The 20,493-nt window shown below is 37.5% G+C and overlaps 1 protein-coding gene across 5 annotated transcripts in view; it reads right to left on the bottom strand.

Moving 5' to 3' along the window:
- Rgl1 (ral guanine nucleotide dissociation stimulator like 1) overlaps positions 1 to 20,493 on the bottom strand; it is a 306,410-nt gene that overhangs the window by 67,457 nt on the left and 218,460 nt on the right. For all 5 annotated transcript variants that reach the window (XM_004862803.4, XM_087194427.1, XM_004862805.4 and 2 more), the window contains one exon: positions 11,685 to 11,893. In XM_004862803.4, coding sequence (XP_004862860.2) covers positions 11,685 to 11,893 — 209 coding nt within the window. The remainder of the gene's footprint in view (positions 1 to 11,684; positions 11,894 to 20,493) is intronic.

Raw genomic sequence — 20,493 nt, 5'->3', positions numbered from 1 at the left:
CACGAGTACTGCCATTAGCTCCTCCTCTATGCACAGTACCTGGTCAACGAAGGGTTTGAATACTGACTCTGAGAAATATGCAAGGACTTACTGGGTCCTGTTCGCTGCTCCACTGGAAGCCAGTGGGAGTCAACAGTAGAGGGTGTCTATGAAGAGGGAGTTGCTGAAGGAGCTGCTGGCAGGCATCGGGCAAAACCTCCACTTCCAGCATCTCTTCACTGAGTATCAAGAACAGCGTGACATCCTGAGAGACAAGTAGCCTGCTCTGGCTTGCCTAAGCTTCAGGAAGAGCAGGGCCATAATCTCGCCACTAATGATGCCCAGAGCTACCTCTCACCTGGCCAGGCTACGGTAGGAAGAGAAAACACTGGCAGGAGATGAGCTGTCCTACACCAGCACCCACCTAGCTCCACAGGCAGATGTGCAATGTGTCCTGGGCCTGATGTTGCCTTGGAAGGGACCAGCTCTTCCCTCCCTCAAAGCCCCCTGTGGAGCTGGGTTTGGGGGTCTTCCCAGATCCCCTAGGGCCAGTGAAGTGCTCCTGGGCCTGCCATCTCCAGCATGACCCCAAGGTGGACATTAGCCCCTGCCAGGGCAGACACTTCGCTGCTTCACCGGTGATGAATGAGCCATTTGTGAGAGTGAAAACCCAGAAATATCAGGTATTATGCAGCCAGCAGACTGACCCGAGACCTATGTAAAAGGAAAGCTGTTCCAACACATGGACTATTTTCGTTTGCTAACTTGTATATGGAATTTTTCTTTTGGCCAATAATCAGGATTTCCCTATAAGTTACTTGGACATTGATCACTTGTAGGAAATTTAAACCCTAACTGTTACAGCTACACTGAAAAATAATTGTACTAAAATTAACTTGTCTATCTTCATTTGGTTTAATTTTTAAATGTTTGTAAAAAGAGATTTTTGGGGGACATAGGGCAAAGGGGAGGGCTATTTCTTTCTTTCTTTTTTTGGTACAGGGGATCAAACTCAGGACCTTGCATTTGAGAGGCAGGTGGTGGCACCACTAAGCTAAATCTCCAGCCAAGGGAGGGCTATTTCTTTTCTAAGTGTAAAATAAATGAACACATGGTGAATATATATATATATTTAAAAACTACTTTTTTCTCTCATGCTTACCAAAAACTCAATGTAGCTTAATTTATTTAAGTTAGTGTCTACTGGCAACTTTAGAAGAACCCAAGAGCAAAAGAATTGTGTTTCCCAGGTCTGGGGGGCCTGATTTTACTCTCAAAGACAAAGTTTATAAAATACAAATATTTTTTTAAAAGTCAAATAAGAGAGAAGTGAAAAAAAGCATAAAATTAATTTGAACAACCAATCCCTTTTCCTTTTCAAGATTCAGAAATATTTTTCTTAAAAAGCATTAAATTTATTTTAATGAACTATTAAATATACTATAATTTAATGAAACTAATTACTTTTTACAACCATACTTAGGATTTTTGCTCCAATTATAAGCTAGGAGCAGTGCCCTCCTTTGACTCCCAATGGCCACCTATGTGTCTCCTGTCACCTCTGCTAGGAACCCTTTGCCTGAAGGGTCATGACCCAGGGTTCCTGGGGTGAATGTAAAGAGGAAACCTCTTAATTATACACAAAATTTTATGATATAGTTTTTCTCTAAAGAGAGGGTCCATAGTTTTTAGCAGACTATAAAGGGGTTTCTGATCAACTCCTCCTACCCATTGCTAGAAAAATGGTCATAACTACTGCTTTAGCTTATCAAGCTGTAATTAAAGCTTTCTGGTTACCACTCAGAATATATACACACTGCCTTTCAGTTTCTTGTCAATTTTGTAGTTTCCAAACATCAGCATATATATTTTTAATCCTGTTGGGAAATTCCATATTCTTTTTGAAGAAAAGGATAACCTGATGTCCTGCCTTCCTTTGTCAAGTGAGGTGGGAAAGAAGGTTCCTTCATGGAAACATTTTTATCTCTTAGGTCTTATAAATCCCATTTCAGGAAAAGAAATCCAGCCTGGTTATGATCTGAGGTGAAGCTGTTGACAGCGGCCCTTCAGTATCTACTTGAACAGCCATCACTGCTGTCCCATGACGCTAGAGTTGTGCAGTCTCTGCTTGTTCCCATAGAGAATCCCTTTGGTGCTGCTAGGTGGGAGTGGCATCTACTTGGAAAAAGTAAATAAAGAGTTCCCAAAGACAACCAACCTAGCAGGGAAGAGAACTTATTTCCATTTTCCCTCATGTGATTATGGCTGGATGTAATTCTAAAGCAGTACCAGATTAAAGTTTTCTGGTTAACCCAAAGTATTTGGCATAGTTACAGGGAGAAAATAGTAACAATGCTTGTTGTGTTGAGGCTGAGCCTTTTGTTTCCAGCACTGCTTCCTGGAACTCAATGTGTGGGCCACAGTGGAGCAGGGCATGAGATCCTGAACGAGCAAAGGTGAAGGTGAACACCTGACCTTCACCAGTCTTGAACCCATGAGCACTATACTTTTGGAGTCAATTTCCCTAACAAGATTTCCCTGTTTCTTATCTCTTGTTACTACAACAAATTACCCAAACTTAGTGGCTTCAAACAAATGTACTGTTTTATAGTTCTGTATGTGAGAAGTCCAACACAGGACTCAGTGAGCCAAAGTCATTAGCAGCACTGCATTCCCTTCTGGAAGCTCTGGGAACAATGTGTTTAATCGCCTTTTCTGGCTTTAAGAGAGGCCTGTGTCCCTTGACTCATGGCCTCCTTCCTCCTTCAAAGCCAGCGACACAGCCTCTCTCTAAAACTGTTTCCATCCTCAGATCCCCTTTCTCTGACTTTCTTCTGCATCCATCTTTCATATTTAGGACCCTTGTGATTATACTTACCCCACCTAGATAATCCAAAATAATATTATTTTAATATCCACTTAATTAGCAATCTTAATTACATCAGAACCTAAATTCCCTTTGTCATTTAACTTAACATATTCACAGCTTCTGGGGATTAGAATTCGGACATCTTTCAGGGCTGTTTTTCTGCCTACAGCAGACTGATGTGTAAATGATTATATATGTTTTATCTTCTATTGTTCTGAGCTAAGCGTTCTTCTCCACCTGATAAAGCATGAATCAGCAAAAGCATCCAGAAGGACAGGCCCTGTAAGTTTTCAATGCTTTTCTCTATGTTAGGAGTGTTTCAATACCCAAAGTTTCTCATAGTCCTTGTTACCATCCAGTCTTCACTTATATTAGAATCAATATTTCAACTTAACTTTCTCATAGTCACAAGAAATAAGATCTGAGTTCAATTTATCCTTTAACAACCTGCCTTTGTTTTTAATTCATAACATACCCAAGAAGCGTTTTGCCTAGAGTCATCAACACCCAGACCTAAAGAAAATCTGCTTAAACTCATTAATTGTAATACAAATCCTAAGAAATGCTCGTTATTTACAAATAAATTCTCACCCTAGCCAGGATATCCAGGATGTCTGTATTTTAAGCTAGAAAGGAAAGGAAGCAAGGTTAAGATTTCCTGAAAGCTTTCCCTCTAAATAGATGAGATGAGCATCCTGGAGCCAACTGACTGATAAATCTCAACATTTTCATGCACAGTAGCACAAAAGACTCATGGGTAATCCACTCTACCTGTTTCCATTTGGCCCTGCCAGGAGTTGGGGGGGGGTGCTAAATTAATAGAAAATGGCATGTCATTATTTTGAAAAGCTTTCCTATATGAGTGATAGAAGTCAAACATTAATAAGTAACTCTTAGAAAAAACAAAAGCATAGGAAAAATAATAATATGAGTTTAGTAGTAACAAAAGTTACTCTAACTGTTAGTACTGTAAGAGACCAGCACTCCGAGGTGACGTGGTCATCACAGTAGGATGCTTCGAGACCCTCCAATTTGGTTTGGTTTCTATTACCTGATTCCTCCAGCTGTCTCTGCTGATAACCTAATTTCCCTGGACACCGAACCCTAGAAGGAAGATACTGAAATCATGCCTCCTACTAAACGAAGAGAAAGTAAGGGAATCTTCTTACTTCTATGAGCACTACATGCCAGCATGAATATAGGAATATTTAGCAAGTGCCTAGTCTAAATCTAGCATTCAATAAAAAATATATATTTTTAGGGAGACTTAACAAATAGTAATTTAAAACATATCATATGCATCTCAAAACTGTTTACCCAGGTTCTTATGCTAAGAAAACATCTGAGAAGGGAATGGGTTTGTACTATGTGCTTTTTACAGAAAATTTACTACTGTACTACTACTACTTGATAGCTGCTAAGAGGAAGGAGGCCTATTAAAGGTGCATATTCAGTGCTCACTTCCTTGACAATGATGGTACAAATCTATAGATTTATCTCTCCCACTAAATATAGGCAGAAGTTGGGCAATGTGCACCACTGTACCTTCCAAGTACCTACTCATAATAGGCAAATAAACAGCTCCTACTGCAGGCACCATTCCTCTCTGAGGGTAGAGCAATGAATAAGATGGACATGACTGAGTAGGGGAGACAATCAAGAAATAGGCAAGATAAGTTAAATTTAAATAAGTGTAATGCCACACACAAAAAAGAAAACAAGGTAATGGTTATCTCTTAAGGACTTATATTTTCCAGCCAAGGAACTAAGGACTTCACCTGTGTTATCCAGTTTAAACCTCATAATAATTCTATAAATAAGGAACTATTTTACATTCTCAATTGTTCTGTGCTACAGAGTAAGTAGTGTTAGCCAGCTTTTCGTCACTCTGAATACCTGAGATAATCAATTTATAATGAGTATAATGAGAAAGGGTTTATTTTGGCTCTAGGTTTGGAGGTTCGAGTCCATGGCTGGTTGGCCCCATTACTTTTGGGCCTGTGGCAAAGGTTGTGCATCCTGACAGGAGTGCACGGTGGAGCAAAACCACTCCCTTCATGGCCCAAAAGTGAAAAAGAGACAGAGCCTGAGGTTCCTCTATCCCTTTGAGGACACATCCCAAAGAAACCAAAGATCTTCCCCTAGACCTGCCCCTTAAAGGTTCCACTGCCTCCCCAGAGTGCCAACTGGAGAGGGCTTACAACATGGGCCTGTGAGAGATGCTTGTGATCCAAACTACTGCAGAGTGCAAAACTGAATTCAAATTTGAGTTTTCTGACTCCTACACCCATACTCTTTATTATACTATATGCTTAACACACAGATCTCATAATTAAAAGATAAGCTGCTTTTTTCCTAAAGTATCTTAAACTCTAAAAGAAAAAAGAAACATTTCTGAGACTTATGACAATATTCTTGTTAGTAAAAAGAAATTTTTCAAGCTTTACGTTTGACCGATTCATCTCTATTCTTACTAATAATCAGAACATCACCTTTTGTACACAAGAGTATTACTATTCCAGGAGACATGAAGTACAGATTTAAAATTACTATTTCATAGTTACATAAATCCACCCAGACCTCCTCATTTGCTAGCACCCACTCCCCAAGAACAGTGCCTCAGGGAAGTACAGTAGTTTATGGAGGTCAGGGATTTGGCTAATAAAACCACAGAAATACTCCAGACATACAGATCCAAACAGTGACTTTTCTGATCCACAGTCTATCTAACCACCTAAGATCACTGGCCACATGCAGTTTTATTTGAATAAAACCTCTCTTGTATATTCTCTGTCACAGAACCTAGATCTCATCTCCCAGTGATTATATCAATTTTAATTAACATATTTATCCATATGTGTGTTTAGTATTACATTCTCCCACTAGACATTATGTATGAAGAGGGCAGGAACCATGGCAGGCTCTGCCACCATGATATACATAGCACCATGTATTATACATGCTATGTATTAAACAGCTGATAAATATGTTTGAGTAGACAAATGAATAACAGTATTGACATTCAAGTAAATTGCCACAACTGTGTGAGGAAAGTGTCCTCAGGAAATGCAGCTTCTAAGGAAAATAAATTGAAGTAGTGAGAAAGATGACTAAGAGTGGATTCTAAATAATCCCTACCTTTTAAAATGACATTTTCAAATCATGGGAGGTGAAGTGGTACAAAAAGACCTTCTGAGTCATAAAGGCATAGGTTTTAATTCTAGCTCTGCCACTTACTGATTGAATGTTTCTGAGCCACAATTTCCTCATCTGTAAACATGGGGTTATAATAAGTAAATGAAATGAGATACAGTGTGTGAAAATACATAGCAGGAAAACATGGGAAAAAAAAATAAGTTCAAAGAGATACTGAATTAGCCTCTTCTCTGTGACATAAACAAGCAAGTTCAAGTCAGACTAGGGTCTTAAGGTTTAGGTTTCCAGATAGCTTCAATCTTTAACCTGCCAAACAGTCCTCTACTGGGAGAAGTCACTTGAAATAAAAGGAGTAATTCAGACCATTCTTGGTGCTTTCCACACTATGATCGCAGCATGGTCATAGTTTATGGAGACCTAACTTACCATACCGTGCTTCTTGATGGCACTCTGCTAACTTCTGATATCAGAGAAAGAGAATGTTTGAGAAACACCCCAAAAGGTAGCTACTGTTACAGTCACCTGAAGAAAGATCTACTTATTTGTATAGACATTTCATGGTTCTCAGGCTCACAATCTGAAGTGGGATTCTGTCTCCACTTGAGGTTGGGCATTTTCAGTGGCATCTAAATCCCTTTTTAAAAATATAGTAAGAACAATAGATTTTGAAGTAGAGTGTATGTTTGAAATTAGAGAAAATAAAATCTCAAAACCCCAATCCAAACAGCCAACCCACAATTCAGTAACTTTCTCTTGGGTTAAAAGGAAGCCAGTGTGGCCTAGAATCAACTCTGAGCCATCGTGAGAAGCACAGCAAATAGGTATCCTTACCCCAAGTAAGGGACAAAATAAACACACAGAATTATTCATACATGACTTAAAACCACTGTCTACTGGTCAATCACACAGGCACATATTAGCACAATTTTTAAAAAAAACTATAAAAAGAAAAAAAGGAAATCCCAGAAAGCAAACAGTTCATATAAGAAAAGCCAAGACTGAAAGTCTCAAGGGAAAACAAGGCTTGACTTCAAATAAGCTATTCTCTGGTGGGAAATAAATATTGCATCTGCTCTCAATCTCTTCTTGACTGGTTATTACAGGATTAGCACAGACTCTGATAGTTTCTTAGTGTTAATTTCACAAAACATAATCAATGTCCTATTAAGAAAACCAAAAGAAATAACATAAAAAATTATATCAGAGACCCACAAATATCTACCACAATCTACTGACATGAAAATAATATTTCAAATGTTCATCTTCAGAATAGGCAAGTTTGTATAATGTAATTGCTTCCTTCTAATTACAGACATTAGAAGTCCCAACAACCAATTTAGGAATGCAGTGTTTCATGGAATATGCATTTTAGTTCAATTTAATCAAGATTGAAGCCTGGCCACAAGATCTAAGTGAGAACAGGAAGTGGAGTTAGGAAGAAATATTCATGTTGAGGTTTGTACATATATGGAAAAATCTAAATTCTGCAAAAGAAGCAAAATAAATGGCATCAATATCTCTAAACCTTGTTTCATCTGCAGAACACATTTGAGTTTTATTTTTCATCATCATGGGTATTGACCTACTTGTTCCAGGGGTGCAAGCTCTATCTCTTGCATTAAAATATAGGAGTAGATCTAGATTTGTAGGACTAGCATACATAATTTGAGGGGTCTTCTCCAAGGAAAACAAATTTAAATATAAAATTATGTGAGGGTACTGCAAATGAGGGGCCCTCAAGATAAAGTACCAGCAGTTTCACAGTAAATCTATCTCTAACCTACATCAGGGCAAAAACCAAGCTTTATATTTCCAAGTTCCATCTGAATAGTGTCAAGCAGAACACTGGGTATTTTATTTGTTTTTGATTTTTTGTGTGGTACCGGGGATTGAACTTGGGACCTTGCACTTGTGAGGCAGGCAGCAGCACCACTGAGCTAAATCCCCAGCCCCAACACAGGGTATTTTATAGGTGTTCAGTACCTACTGGTTTCACTAATTTGAGGAACAAGCAAAGGATTAACTATGAGATAAAATTCAAAGCAAAGTTTTTGGTCCACCCAAATGGCACAAAGTAAGTCTTAACTTTTCATTCAGTTATATCTTAAATGACAGTTTGAATTAAATGTAATTTGAATTCATGCTGAGTCTGTTATTTAATAATTATCCAATTAGTATTTTAAAAATCCAAAAATGTCTATCCACTCTAATAAGAAAACAAAGAGAAGATTTTAAAAATCATCCAATAAAAACAGGATGTACCCCGGTCACAGACTAAACACTCCAGTTCCTGTGTGTATGTCTACTCTTTAGGATGAACAGCAAGAATCTATGCCTGCTATCAATGGAGTTACCCCCTAGCTAGAAAAGGTTACAACTTCAAAGCAAATCTGACCTATTTCCTCCTATTGCCTGCCAATAGTTACTATCTGTATCTTTTAATAAATACAAAACACCAAAAAGAGAAAATTCATAGTTCTTTAATTTCTACTTATAGCTATGAACTATTATACAAGTAAACAAACTATGATGAAAATTACTCACCAATCCCAGAAACTTACATTCCAGGCTTAATATTTTGTCAAATATTTCTATGCAAATATTTACAGAACCTCCTATGTTACAACCCAGGGTATCTTAACCAGATAAATATATGATAAAGAACTGATATTTTGTGAGTATCTTTGAATATGCACATATGAATGACCATTGATCCAAATTATTAAGCTCTATATGCATCTACAAGAAAACTAATACTATAGTTTGGATCTTAAATGTCCCCCAAAGCCCAATGTGTTAAATTCTCAGAGTGGTGCTATACAGAAGTGGTGGAATCTTTAAGAGGTGGGGTCTGGGGTCTGGTAGACTATCTTTAGGCCACTAGGGGCATTTGTGTTTGTTTGTTTAAGGTTTTTGTTTGGGTTTTTTTGGCAGTACCAGGTATCGGACTCAGGACCCTGCACTTGCAAGGCAGTGTGGCACCACTGAGCTAAATTAGGGGCTTTTGCTTTTTGAGACAGGGTCTCGTTATGTAGTTCAGGCTGCTCTAGAACTCACTACATAGGCCAGGTTGGCCTTGAACTCACTGCTATCCTCCTGCCTCAGCCTCCCAACTGCTGAGATTATAGGCACGCACCACCATGTCTAGCAAGAGGCATGTTCTTGAAGAGGGCAGTGGGACCATAACCCCTTGCTCTTCCTCTCTTTGTTCCCAGGCCAAGAGATGAGTGTCTGTGCTCCACTGTGTGATATGGTGACTCAACCCCGGCCTACAAGCAACAGGGGCTCGTAATCATGCACTGGAGCCTCCAAAACTGGAGCCAAAATGAACCTTTCTCTTCATAAGCTGATTATCTCAGGTATTTTCTGTGGTGACTGAAGGCTGGCTAACTCAACTAGTTTGAGGAAAAACCTATCGTTATCAATAAGCTTTCCTGCATTGGAAGAGAACTTGACTATTAAAGGTCTTTCTTAATAATAAGATATAATTACATTTAAAATGCTTAATTTCTTCATACAAAGAATATCAATAACAAATTTTAAAATCAAAGAACTAGCAAAAATATCTCCAACATGATGATAAGCAAAAAACTAATTTCCTTAATATAATACGAACCACAATTAGATGATCAGCAGTTACAGGAAAACAGACACCCCCCCCCCAAAAAATAGGCAAAGGATAAGAAAAGACAGTTTACAGAAACACAAACAGTCAGCGAACGTTTTAAAAGGTGCTAAACTGTACTTGTGAATGTAAGAAACATAAATTCAAAAACAAGGAGCTACTGGTTTTCCATGGACAGATCATAGTAAAGACGATCTCGGTGACAGGGATGAAAACAGCTACAGCTGGAGAGGGTGTGGGAAAGGGAGAAAATGGGCGCGCTCATTCTCGCTGCATGGGACGTGGCTGGTACAGCCTGCTGGCGGCCAATCTGGCGGCCAATCTGGCAATACCGGTCAAATATTTACATGCTAATATATTTTCACCCATCAGTTACTCGTCCATGAAATTATCCTATAGAATTCTCAAACGAGGACTCAGAAAAGATGCTCCTCCTAGCACTGTTCACAAAATTCAAATATATTTCCAGAAAAATTTGGGAAGAACAACCAGAAAAATGTCTTATTGTGATTGTAAGAGAAGATGAAACTAGAGAACTTAGAGACAAGGAAATTTTTGGCTTATTATTTATAATTTTCTGAATTGTTTGAATTTTTCATCATATATATGGATACATGTATTTTTAAACTGTTATTTGATTATCTGCCTCCTTAGACTATGGTCTGTTTAGTTTTCATCTTTCTACTACTGTATTAGTCATATATATATGTATGTATATGAGTTAAGAGTAGATATAATAAATCTAGATTCAACTATTTATAGATTTCAGTAATATATTTATGTAATATATCTTATTAAATTTTACAATCTAATAAATGTTATTTGGAAGGAACTGTAACAATAGAACAAAGCTCTTTATACCCTTCCATAGTAGAAGAATTCTTAACATTTTCAACATGAGTAGATTACTTTTATAATTTAAAAAATCTAGGTATCAGGGCCGGGGATTTAGCTCAGTGGTTTCGCCGCCTGCTGCACAAGCGCAAGGACCCAAGTTCGATCCCCGTACAAAAAAAAAAAATTGCGCCAAAAAAATCTAGGTATCAAAATCAATACTCAACAAGCCCATCAAAAAATACCCTATCTTGGCCGGGGATTTAGCTCAGTGGTTCCAGTACCTGCTTTGCAAGCGCAAGGTCCCGAGTTCGATCCCCGGTACCAAAAAAAAAAATACCCTATCTTATTTCCTTCCTTATGCAGGACACTCCAGAATATAAGGATCTGAATGAGGATTCTCATGATTCAAAAACAATTGTTTGGCTGACAGGTTTTTTTCCTCCCAATATCAAATTAATTTAATGGTATTTTTTCAAATGGCCAAGTTTAATTATAAATAAGACCAAAGTAAAGTAGAAAATATAGAAGTTATCCATATGTCAACATAAACTGTTCTTGGGTACATGAACTATAACAACATGGATCAAGGATATCTATATGCATATCCAAAAGCAGCTAATACATGGTGATTGCTAATACCTATTATCATCATTATCAGAGCTGCCATTTAATAGCTAGTTGTTATTGTGGGTCTAAGGCCGAGTTCCATACTTCATACATATTATCACATTTCTTTCTCACAAAAAATTCATTAATTACTGAATTTATATAAAATTATAAATATTAAAAATTAATTTCTATAAAATTAAAACAGGGTGGCAAATAGTACTGAAATATATAAATAGTTGAATTTAGACTTATTATATCTACTCTTAATTCATACACACACAACACACATACACACACAGAAACACAAACATATATGCATTTTGAAGTACTGGGGATTGGACCCAGAGCCTTGGGCACACTAGGCAAGCACGCTACCACTGAGCTATATCATCAGCCCTAGTTTTTAAATAAGATTTTGTTCCCCAGGACCCATACAAGTGGCTTCTGAATAGTTTTCAATGTCATTTGTTGCAAAGGTCTTTCCTTCCAGTTAATCCTTCTTCTCACTCCCTCTCAGAGCACCAACCTCAGGTGGCTCAGAACCTCACGCCTTCTCTCTGCACTCAGCTTTATATTCCCAGCAACTCTCAACCCTCTTCAGATCCTCACCTGTCCAGCAGCAGTTCCAGCACTTCTTTAGTGGAAGCAAAGCCTCTGTAGGTTGACAGGAAGATGCTGATATAGGTAAAATCATTGTCTCCAAAAGCTGTCAGCAAGTTCTCAACAAGTTTCTCCAAGGTGCCAGCTTTTATGGTTCTGATCTTACAGGTCTCATACTGACTGACTGTATGTCCTGGAGGTAGCTGGTCCCCTTCAACCTGTATAATAAATTAATGATTACCATTAGGAGAAATTACTTTTTCAAGTAAAACCAAAAGCATCGAAATAGTTAAAGCTACAGTCTATTGTTTGTCTTTGCTCCTATTTAATTTCCCTGTAAGTCATATAAGGCAATGCTCTCTCCTATGAATGTATGCAGCAGCATGGTGATGACAGTGGTGGAGGACATATGTATGTGTGTTCCCCTCTCCTCTCCAGAAGGTCCAAGTGTTACTTCATAACAGTTACATTTGCTTCTACTTATTCCCATGTCAAGAACTAGGTTGCCGGCATATTTTATCAGAGATGTTTCCTATGATCCCAGGATTGAGTTTTGCAAATATTATCAATCATTCCCTTCATATTGTTCCAAGATGAGTTTTCAAACTCATTTTTAAAGACAGCTCCAAAATGGTGTGCCAGAGTCAACTCATACTGATTTTAGAGAGGTGACTGTTAAAAAATTTTTAGGCTTTGTGTGAATCAACTGACATCATGTTGATAGCTTGAAAAATCAGCCATGGTAGGGGTACATTTTCCATGGAAATCTATGGCGATCAAATCACAAGCTCATATTCTTCAGCCCGTGGAAAGCAGCATACGTTCTGATTCAACAGCATCAGCAATCAGTAGTGCTGGTTGAAATATGGCTGTACCGAGGTACACTGGGTTCATCTCGGGGGAGCACTAAAAAGGGTGAGTGGATGCATGAGCTTTGCCTTTGGAAAATGGAACTGTACAAGATAAAACGTTTACTCACGAGAAGTAGTTATTACTTGAGAATAAAACTGTAAGAATGGTAGATATGACTGTACATTGGTAGACATAAACATAATATATAAAAATTGATTGGTGATAAAAGCTGAAAGCTTAAAGACCAAGAATAAGGGAAGAGAATTAAAGTGAAGAAAAATGTGATTGTGCTTTACATTCTGCCATGTAATGCATGGTGACAAAGTATATAGAGAAACAATTTTCAAGTTTAATGCCTTATCCTTCACAGGCATTAGGAAAACTGTCCTTTCAAGAGAAGTTCTGTAGTGAATCCTTTTCTAAAACAAATAATTATTCTAAGTTATGTGAACAATTGCAAGTTTATCTGAATCATAAATTGAATTGCATTATTGAAGATTTTCCTAAATTTAAATAATCAGGCAAGTAAAAATTAAAGAGGGGCAATAAAAGAGAAATGAATCCCTAATGGTAGTAATTGTGCTTGCCAAGAAGCATGTTTTCTTTTTCTTCACTTAACCTGGAAGATGTTAAACTACTGGAAAGAAACTAACCAACGAAATGCTTTCAGAAAGATCAAAATGATGGTAACTGCTTTTAGAAAGGGGTTGGACTGCTTAATGTCATTATGTCTAACTGCTAACAGAAATTAATATTAAGACCCCAGCTTATGCAGTGAATGGCTCTTTATTTCATTTCACTTTTAAGTTTTCTAAGGAAAGAGATCTGGTTCATACACAATACCAAATGTTTCTTTGGGCCTTGCAGGACTGCTGAGTCAGATCAAGGCCTAACAACCATCCTTTATCACTCTATACTAGTTTTAGAACAATCCTAGTAGAATCCATCCGTTTCCTAGAAGCTCTAATTAACTTAAAGCAGAAACAATAAGTGAAAAGATACATGGTTTCAAAATCTAACTACCCCACATTTTTAACTATTTGGTGCAGTATTGCTTTAATTGTGTGCTATAAAACACTATTTCCAAAATAAAGAAGGGCCTGTGGTCATGTATGGAGACTACAGAGTTCAATAAAGTAAGATATTTCTCTACTACAATATGTCTTAGTCTTTTGATATGTTAACATGTGTTATTAACTCCTAGAGAGAGACGGGGATGTGGCATTTCCAAATGGATTTCTCTTTCTTCTTTGAGTATTGTTGCAGAACTTTGGAATGCATTTATGTTGGAAAATGCTACGATAATGCATTTAAGACCTAGTTCATATTTACTATTTTTCACTAAAAAAAGAAAACAAAAAAATCAAAACACTATAAAACATGTTAATTTTTATCTACAAACATCTATATTTCTTTCATCTCTTTCTTAATGCAATACTAAAATATAGAGATGTTTTGTGTTTTTCACATTGCATTTCAAAAGACCTAGCCAAAACAGGTAAAATATTAAAAAGTAACAGCTTAAAAATATGCTTAAATGTCAAGTGTTAACAGCAAAAGGAATGAGGCTTTTCACTTGTTAGGGACATTCAAGCTCTAATTCTAAATCAAGCTTCCTTACCTTGTGTTAATGTCAGGGTTACCTTACCAAACAATTCTGATATTTGATGATTCTTACTGTGCTTAAAATGAAAACTCCACTTTAAAACTTAATCTTTCTTATTCAAAGTAATGACTCCTTAAAAGAACTAATTTTTCACTGAGTATTGATGTGGCCAAAAATTCAAACAGAGAGAAAACTGCTTATCAAAAGACCTGATGAAGTGGCTCCCTTTTCCTGCCAGAAAGCAGATTTGGCTGGAAGCCAAGGTTCTCCCTTGGGAATGGAATTATGTTTCTCATTAACCCAAACTCTTCTTTTCAGCCCTCCTTTACTCAGAAGAAAGAAATCTCAATCTGCATTCCTGATTCCCCTTAGTTCCTTTAACAATTTTTGTTCCTCAGTGTTTGGATCTGTACATTTGGAAGAATCATGTTTGACCTAAAAGAATGGCTGAAACACTTAATATTTAGATTTTTAAAAATCATTCTCTGAGTGCAGTAAGTGAGCAGAAATGATAATGTCATAAAATAAAATACAGAATTGTTCTGGTGCCTAAAATCATTGTCATAGAAATTAACAATGCATGTAAGGTGTCAGACCATTTCCTAAGCATCATTTTCTACAGATTTGCTAAATCCTCTAATGTCCACTTGCCATCACAGGGGAAAGACCGGGTTTTTCAAGATGAGTTCTAATTTACCAAAATCTTTACAAAATAATAATTTAAAAGTTATCTGTTTAGAACTGGAATTATCTTGAAATGAAATTGTACAGAAGTGAAACACACACACACACACACACACACACATACAAATGCACACATACTGTCTATGCCATAATAGCCAGACTAGAGAAACTAAAATGTTAAAGTGTCACTGTTACACCGAAAGATTCGATAGATCTGTAATCCTTTTAAGAGATTTCAGGACCTGTTTTTGTTTGTAGTATCCTAATAACTTTGAACTGAAGTTTGAAGGAAAAGAGGTGGAACCCTTAGCAGACAAATATTTAATAACTCATTTAGAAAATGAGACAAGGAAGGCTGAGCCTGCCCTGTGGGTTAGCACGCTAACAGGAAACAGCTCAATCTGGATTTAATCACAGACCATCACTTTACTCACAAGATCATGATACCAAGGCCACAAAAATGTTTCATGACTGATTGTTTTTGGTCAATCTTTCTGCCATTAGAACTCAGCTTTTTCAAAAAGAAAATGTCTAATTTCTATGATAAATATCTACAATTCTGCCCAAGTACCCTAGGTGTAGAATTTCCATAATTATCAAGTTTGGCATAAGTATGAATGGAGAAAAGAGTGTGAGAGATGAAACATACCATATTTCAATTATGTTTCCAGTCATGAAGAAATACACTCTTTCACCTTCTAAAACATAAACTATTCACATCTTGGGTGTTTCTGAGTTGTAAAAAATCCTCCAATAAAAATAATATTTCAGTCATCTGATATTTTAATAGGGAATGAGCTAAGTAAACAACCTCATTATAATGGCAACAGTACGGAGTCTTTCTCCAAGCCACGCTCAGTGTCCGGTACATCAGTTCTCAGGCATCTTGGCCTGAGCAGCAAAGTAAATTATGAGTCCTGTTACAGTCAATAACTCCCTAAGAACACCCTTATCCAGAGTTTTATAGACCTTATCAAGGTACACATTGTTTTCCCTACATTCATCCCAAAACACCAGCAGTGAATTTTATACTCTCTGGTCAAATGCTCTACAACCACTATCCAGCAACAACAGGTCAGCATAGGATAGAAGATAGCATGAGCCAACTCACAAATAAGCTCTGCTCATCTCCCCCTCTTAACTGAATGCATACATTAAATTTCCTTACCAGGCAAAGAAAAGATCCATTCTCTCAGTAGAAATCGTGTACATAGTGACAAACAGCAGAGAATTATGACAAAGGAGTACGCCTGAGTACCGAGCTATTTACACAGTGGACATTCAAAGACATAAGGCAAAGTCTACAAAAACTCTAGAGTCTGTGATGTCAAGCCCAATATGAGCATCTACACTGTTTGAACTTCTACTCTGAAAACTAATTCACTTTTTGCTAGGTTAGAATTTCCAGATAAATGATGCAAAGTGAGATTTTAATTTCAGATAAATAATAATTGAATAATATTTTTGGCATAAGTATGTCACATGAAGTATTTGAAACCTACTCATAGTACTAAAAACTATTCATTTACTTGAATTTCAAATACAAGTGTGTGCCATTTATATGTGCCATGAATATATGTCTCATATACAGAACCTGCCAAAAAATGTATACACACTTCAGGAAAAGAAAAATAGTATGATGTTTTTTCAACAGATGGTGTTACCCTCATATGCGGGATTCTAGAGGATATTGTACATCAAAAACCCACTACACTGCCAGCCCTTAGAGAAGAAATTAAAAATGCATGTGCAGCAATCTCAATGACCAAGGTTACTCAAGCAGCAGTTTGCCATACTAATAAGCATCTGGAAGCTAATGCCCACCACTCTGAGCACCTCTTGTAATTATGGTGGTCAAAGGTAACTTGTATTAATCTCATGATGTCTCAATAAATTTAGTGTTAAAATATTTACACAAGAGCTGGGGATTTAGCTCAGTGTCACCATGCCTGCCTGGCAAGTGTAAGGTCCTGAGTTCGATTCCCAGTTCCAAACAAATAAATAAATAAAATTTACACAATTTTTTTTTCTGAAGTGTATATACATGTTTTGGTGAACTCTGAATATCAATATTATTACTCAAGACACGTATACAATTTGTAATGAACAAATCAGGGCAATTCATATATTTGTCCATTAAATATTATCATCTCTATGTGTTGGGAACCTTCAAGCTCTTCTCCTCTGGTTATTTTGAAATGTATACTCCCCGGACAACTGTGTTTTGGTGCCCATTATGTACCTTCTCATTATCTTTCTTCCCCTGTCCTTCCTACCTCTAGTAACCTCTACTGACTTCTGCAAAATGAGTCAGAACATGTGGTACTTGTTTTTCTGCACCTGGCTTATTTCACTTAACATAATGTCCTCCACTTCCATCACGTTGTCACATATGACAGGATTTCATTCTTTTAGGCTGAATAATATTCTGTTGTGAATATAATATCATATTTATTATCGATTCATTCATGAATAGCCATTTTGGTTGCTTCCACATCTTGGCTATTGTGAATAATGCTGCAATAAACAGGGAAGTACAGGTGTCTCTTTGATGCAAAGATTTCATTTCTTTTGGGTATATATCCAGGAATAAGACTGCTCCATTATGTGGTAATTCTGTTTTCATACTATCCTACATTTTTATTTGTCAAGTCTGCCAACCCTATGCTAGTTGACTAAATTTCTCTTTCATTTATTTATCTACTTATTTGGCCACACATTAACTAAACAGAACCATGGACCAGGCACTGTTCAAGGTACTAAAAATAGAAAGGGACTTGGCATGCAATTTTGACATCCAGGTTGTTCAACCTAATAGAGGAAACAGATACAAAGAAACTATTAGAACAAGAGAGGCAGAAAAGTACCTTTTCTTACCCAAATAAGAGTCATAGCTGACACTCCTACAATTAATTACAAGAGAAAAATAAAAAATGTATTTAATCAATGATTTATATGACATGGGAGTCTTCAAAAATGAAGGCAGTGTCTATTTTTATGCTTCAGTTCAATGAAGAAAGGACAGCTGTGTAAAAATGTAATTGGACAAAAAGTGAATGACCTAAGTAATGGACTGAGAAGTAAAGCTCAGTAAGGCCTATCTGTTCATACATTTCCTGGCTTCTCTATGTAGCATCCTTCCTCTTGATTATACAGCAGGACCCCTTCTGGAATTAGAGTTTTATGATCTATCAGAGAGTGTAGGCCAGAGAACTTATTTATGGCCAACACTTGCACAGAAATGCAGGAAAAGTTGAGAAGACTATTTCTAGTTTACATGGTTGGCTTTAACAGAGAGGAGCTGTTTCTATGGCTTGTATTGGGGGATAAAAAGGAACTGAAACATGAAGCGTAGAAAAAGGTCAGAGAGATCTCTTTCTTTCAGTTCAAAGGGCTCACCATGCCAAAGTGCCATACTTTGGGGTATGGTTTTCTGAGCCCCAGTGCAATGCAATGTAGTAAAATGGTGTAGAGAGAGGTAGGACATCACAGAAGCACTCAGAGGGGCATAGCATGGTCAAGGTGTCAGAAAAGCCTTCCTGAGTAGGTGGTGCCCAAACTAGGCTTTAAATTATGAATGGGAGTTAACAATGTTGGCAAGGACACAGCAGGGAGAGAGCCCAGCACAAACAAAGAAGAAGTGTGGGGAGGAAATGTGGTGGCAGGAGTAATATGACAAGGGAATGATGGGTTGGCTAGAGAGCCAGTAGGAGCCTACTTCACCATGGAGGACTTAGGTTGCATACTGAAGAGATGAGACTATCCTTTAGAAAATGGGAAACCAAGCTTAGGTTTACACATGGTCAGAGAAATCAGTAGGAAGGACAGATTCAATAGATACAGTTTTAAAGCTGGGAAACCAGTAGGGGAGATGCTGATAAACCAGATGGGCAAATGTAAGGGTCTCAACCAGTAACATGAACACAGGGACATAGAGGGGCTGGTTAGAGGAACTGGTTATGTAAGAAACAATCAGAAAGAAAATTGTTAAGAGTCAGTGATTTATTGGACATAAAAGTAAAATCTGAAGATAAAGAAAGAATTAGGGATCTTACCTGGCTTCTAGTGTGGGTTGACTGGACACCTAATGGTGTTACCCATATGAAAGAAAATTGAGGAAAGGGAGACAGATTTCCTTGGGCCAGAGGTATTGAATTCTGTTTTAGAAATGTAGAATTTGAGGCATCCTTGGAAACATATCAGTGATATACTCCAATGGGCAGTTAAAATCTAGGTTTCTAAAATAGAAATCTAGGGGCTGGGGATTTAGCTCAGTGGTTCTGGCGCCTGCCTCACAAGTGCAAGGTCCCGAGTTTGATCCTCAGTACCAAAAAAAACCCGAACAACATCAACAGGCCATAAGCTTTACACCTATACTCGCTTGTACATTCTTAGTTCTCTGAATAACTGTTACAAAATAAAGCAGAAATCTAAAGTAGTCACATCATTTAGAATAGTCACTCTTCCAGGAAGAGTAATTAAAACAGAAGGAGGAAGAGGAGGCTGAGGATAGCAGCAGGATTAATACTAAAACTAAGATTTTGAGAGTAGAGAAGGCAAGACTAGAAGAGGCACCTGTATACGTGGCAAAGTCACACATCCCCTGATCTGTGGTGGCATTCCTGGACAGAGAAACCAGAAATCTTCACTGCTACAAATGTGTGACCAAAATATATGCTGAATGTTTAAAAAATCATTACACTAAAAGACACATAGTCATGCCTCCCACTCACAACACCTCCCCTTGCTTTGAACACATATCCCGTCATTCTTGCCACCTTATGAAATAGCTCTGGAATCCTCTTTCGTGGTTGTCTTTATGAGGTTCTGACAAAAAAACATAGTGAATGCTGCTGATAAGAATCCAATGGAAAGGAAGCCTTGTAAAAACATTATAGTGTGTTCTCATCTACCACATTCACTGGATCTGGCATTAGGGAACTTCTGGCTCATCGTCAAAGTCAAAATTACCATGAAAGATAAAATGTTTTGAATCAACTCAGGACACTGAATGAATGAAAAAGGACATGCAGAACTGCTTCAGAGAGTGGCAAGAGTGATGGGATAAGTGTGCTCAAACTAAGGGGCAGTATTTTGAGGAGGATTAATGGCAATGTGTCTTTTACTGCAAAAATTGTTTTTAAATTCAAACATTCACTGTATTTTAACATCGTATCACATAAATGCCAATATATGCAGCTTCCATTTAAGTTTGCAAACATACCAAGGCCTAGCCACCAGTATCCTGGGCTGAACTTGCAAGAGCTAAGTATGAGTACTCCTTCTCAACTCTTCACTCAATCGTGTCATGTTGGTGGTGTGGATTCAACTGCAGTGGGGATATTTACATCATGGAAATTAGCAAATGCTACAGAAGAAGGAAAATCATGGCTCTGAACTATGAAAAGCAGAAATTTGAAGAAAGACGGGCTGAGCATGTTCATGACGAATGTGCTCTTAAAAAAAACCAAAAAAACCCCAAGATCCTCAAGGGTTAACCCTACTTGAAGCCACTTATTAGAAAGAACCCACATGACCAAGTGTCTGTGATGTGTGTCCTTCATCCTCAGGAATATGCTAAGGGAGTTTTAATAACAAACAATAGCCAGTGTTTTATCACACTGAAATCCCATCCCCCTCACCATCCTGCCTCAGCAGGGTTTCCTAGATCACCCT

Source organism: Heterocephalus glaber, unplaced genomic scaffold (genome assembly GCF_053883595.1).
Source record: "Heterocephalus glaber isolate CG9 unplaced genomic scaffold, H.glaber_assembly_v1.0 deba00001600, whole genome shotgun sequence".
NCBI lineage: Eukaryota > Metazoa > Chordata > Mammalia > Rodentia > Bathyergidae > Heterocephalus > Heterocephalus glaber.
Note: the sequence above shows the minus strand (reverse complement) of the source record. Positions and strands in the feature narration are given on the sequence as shown.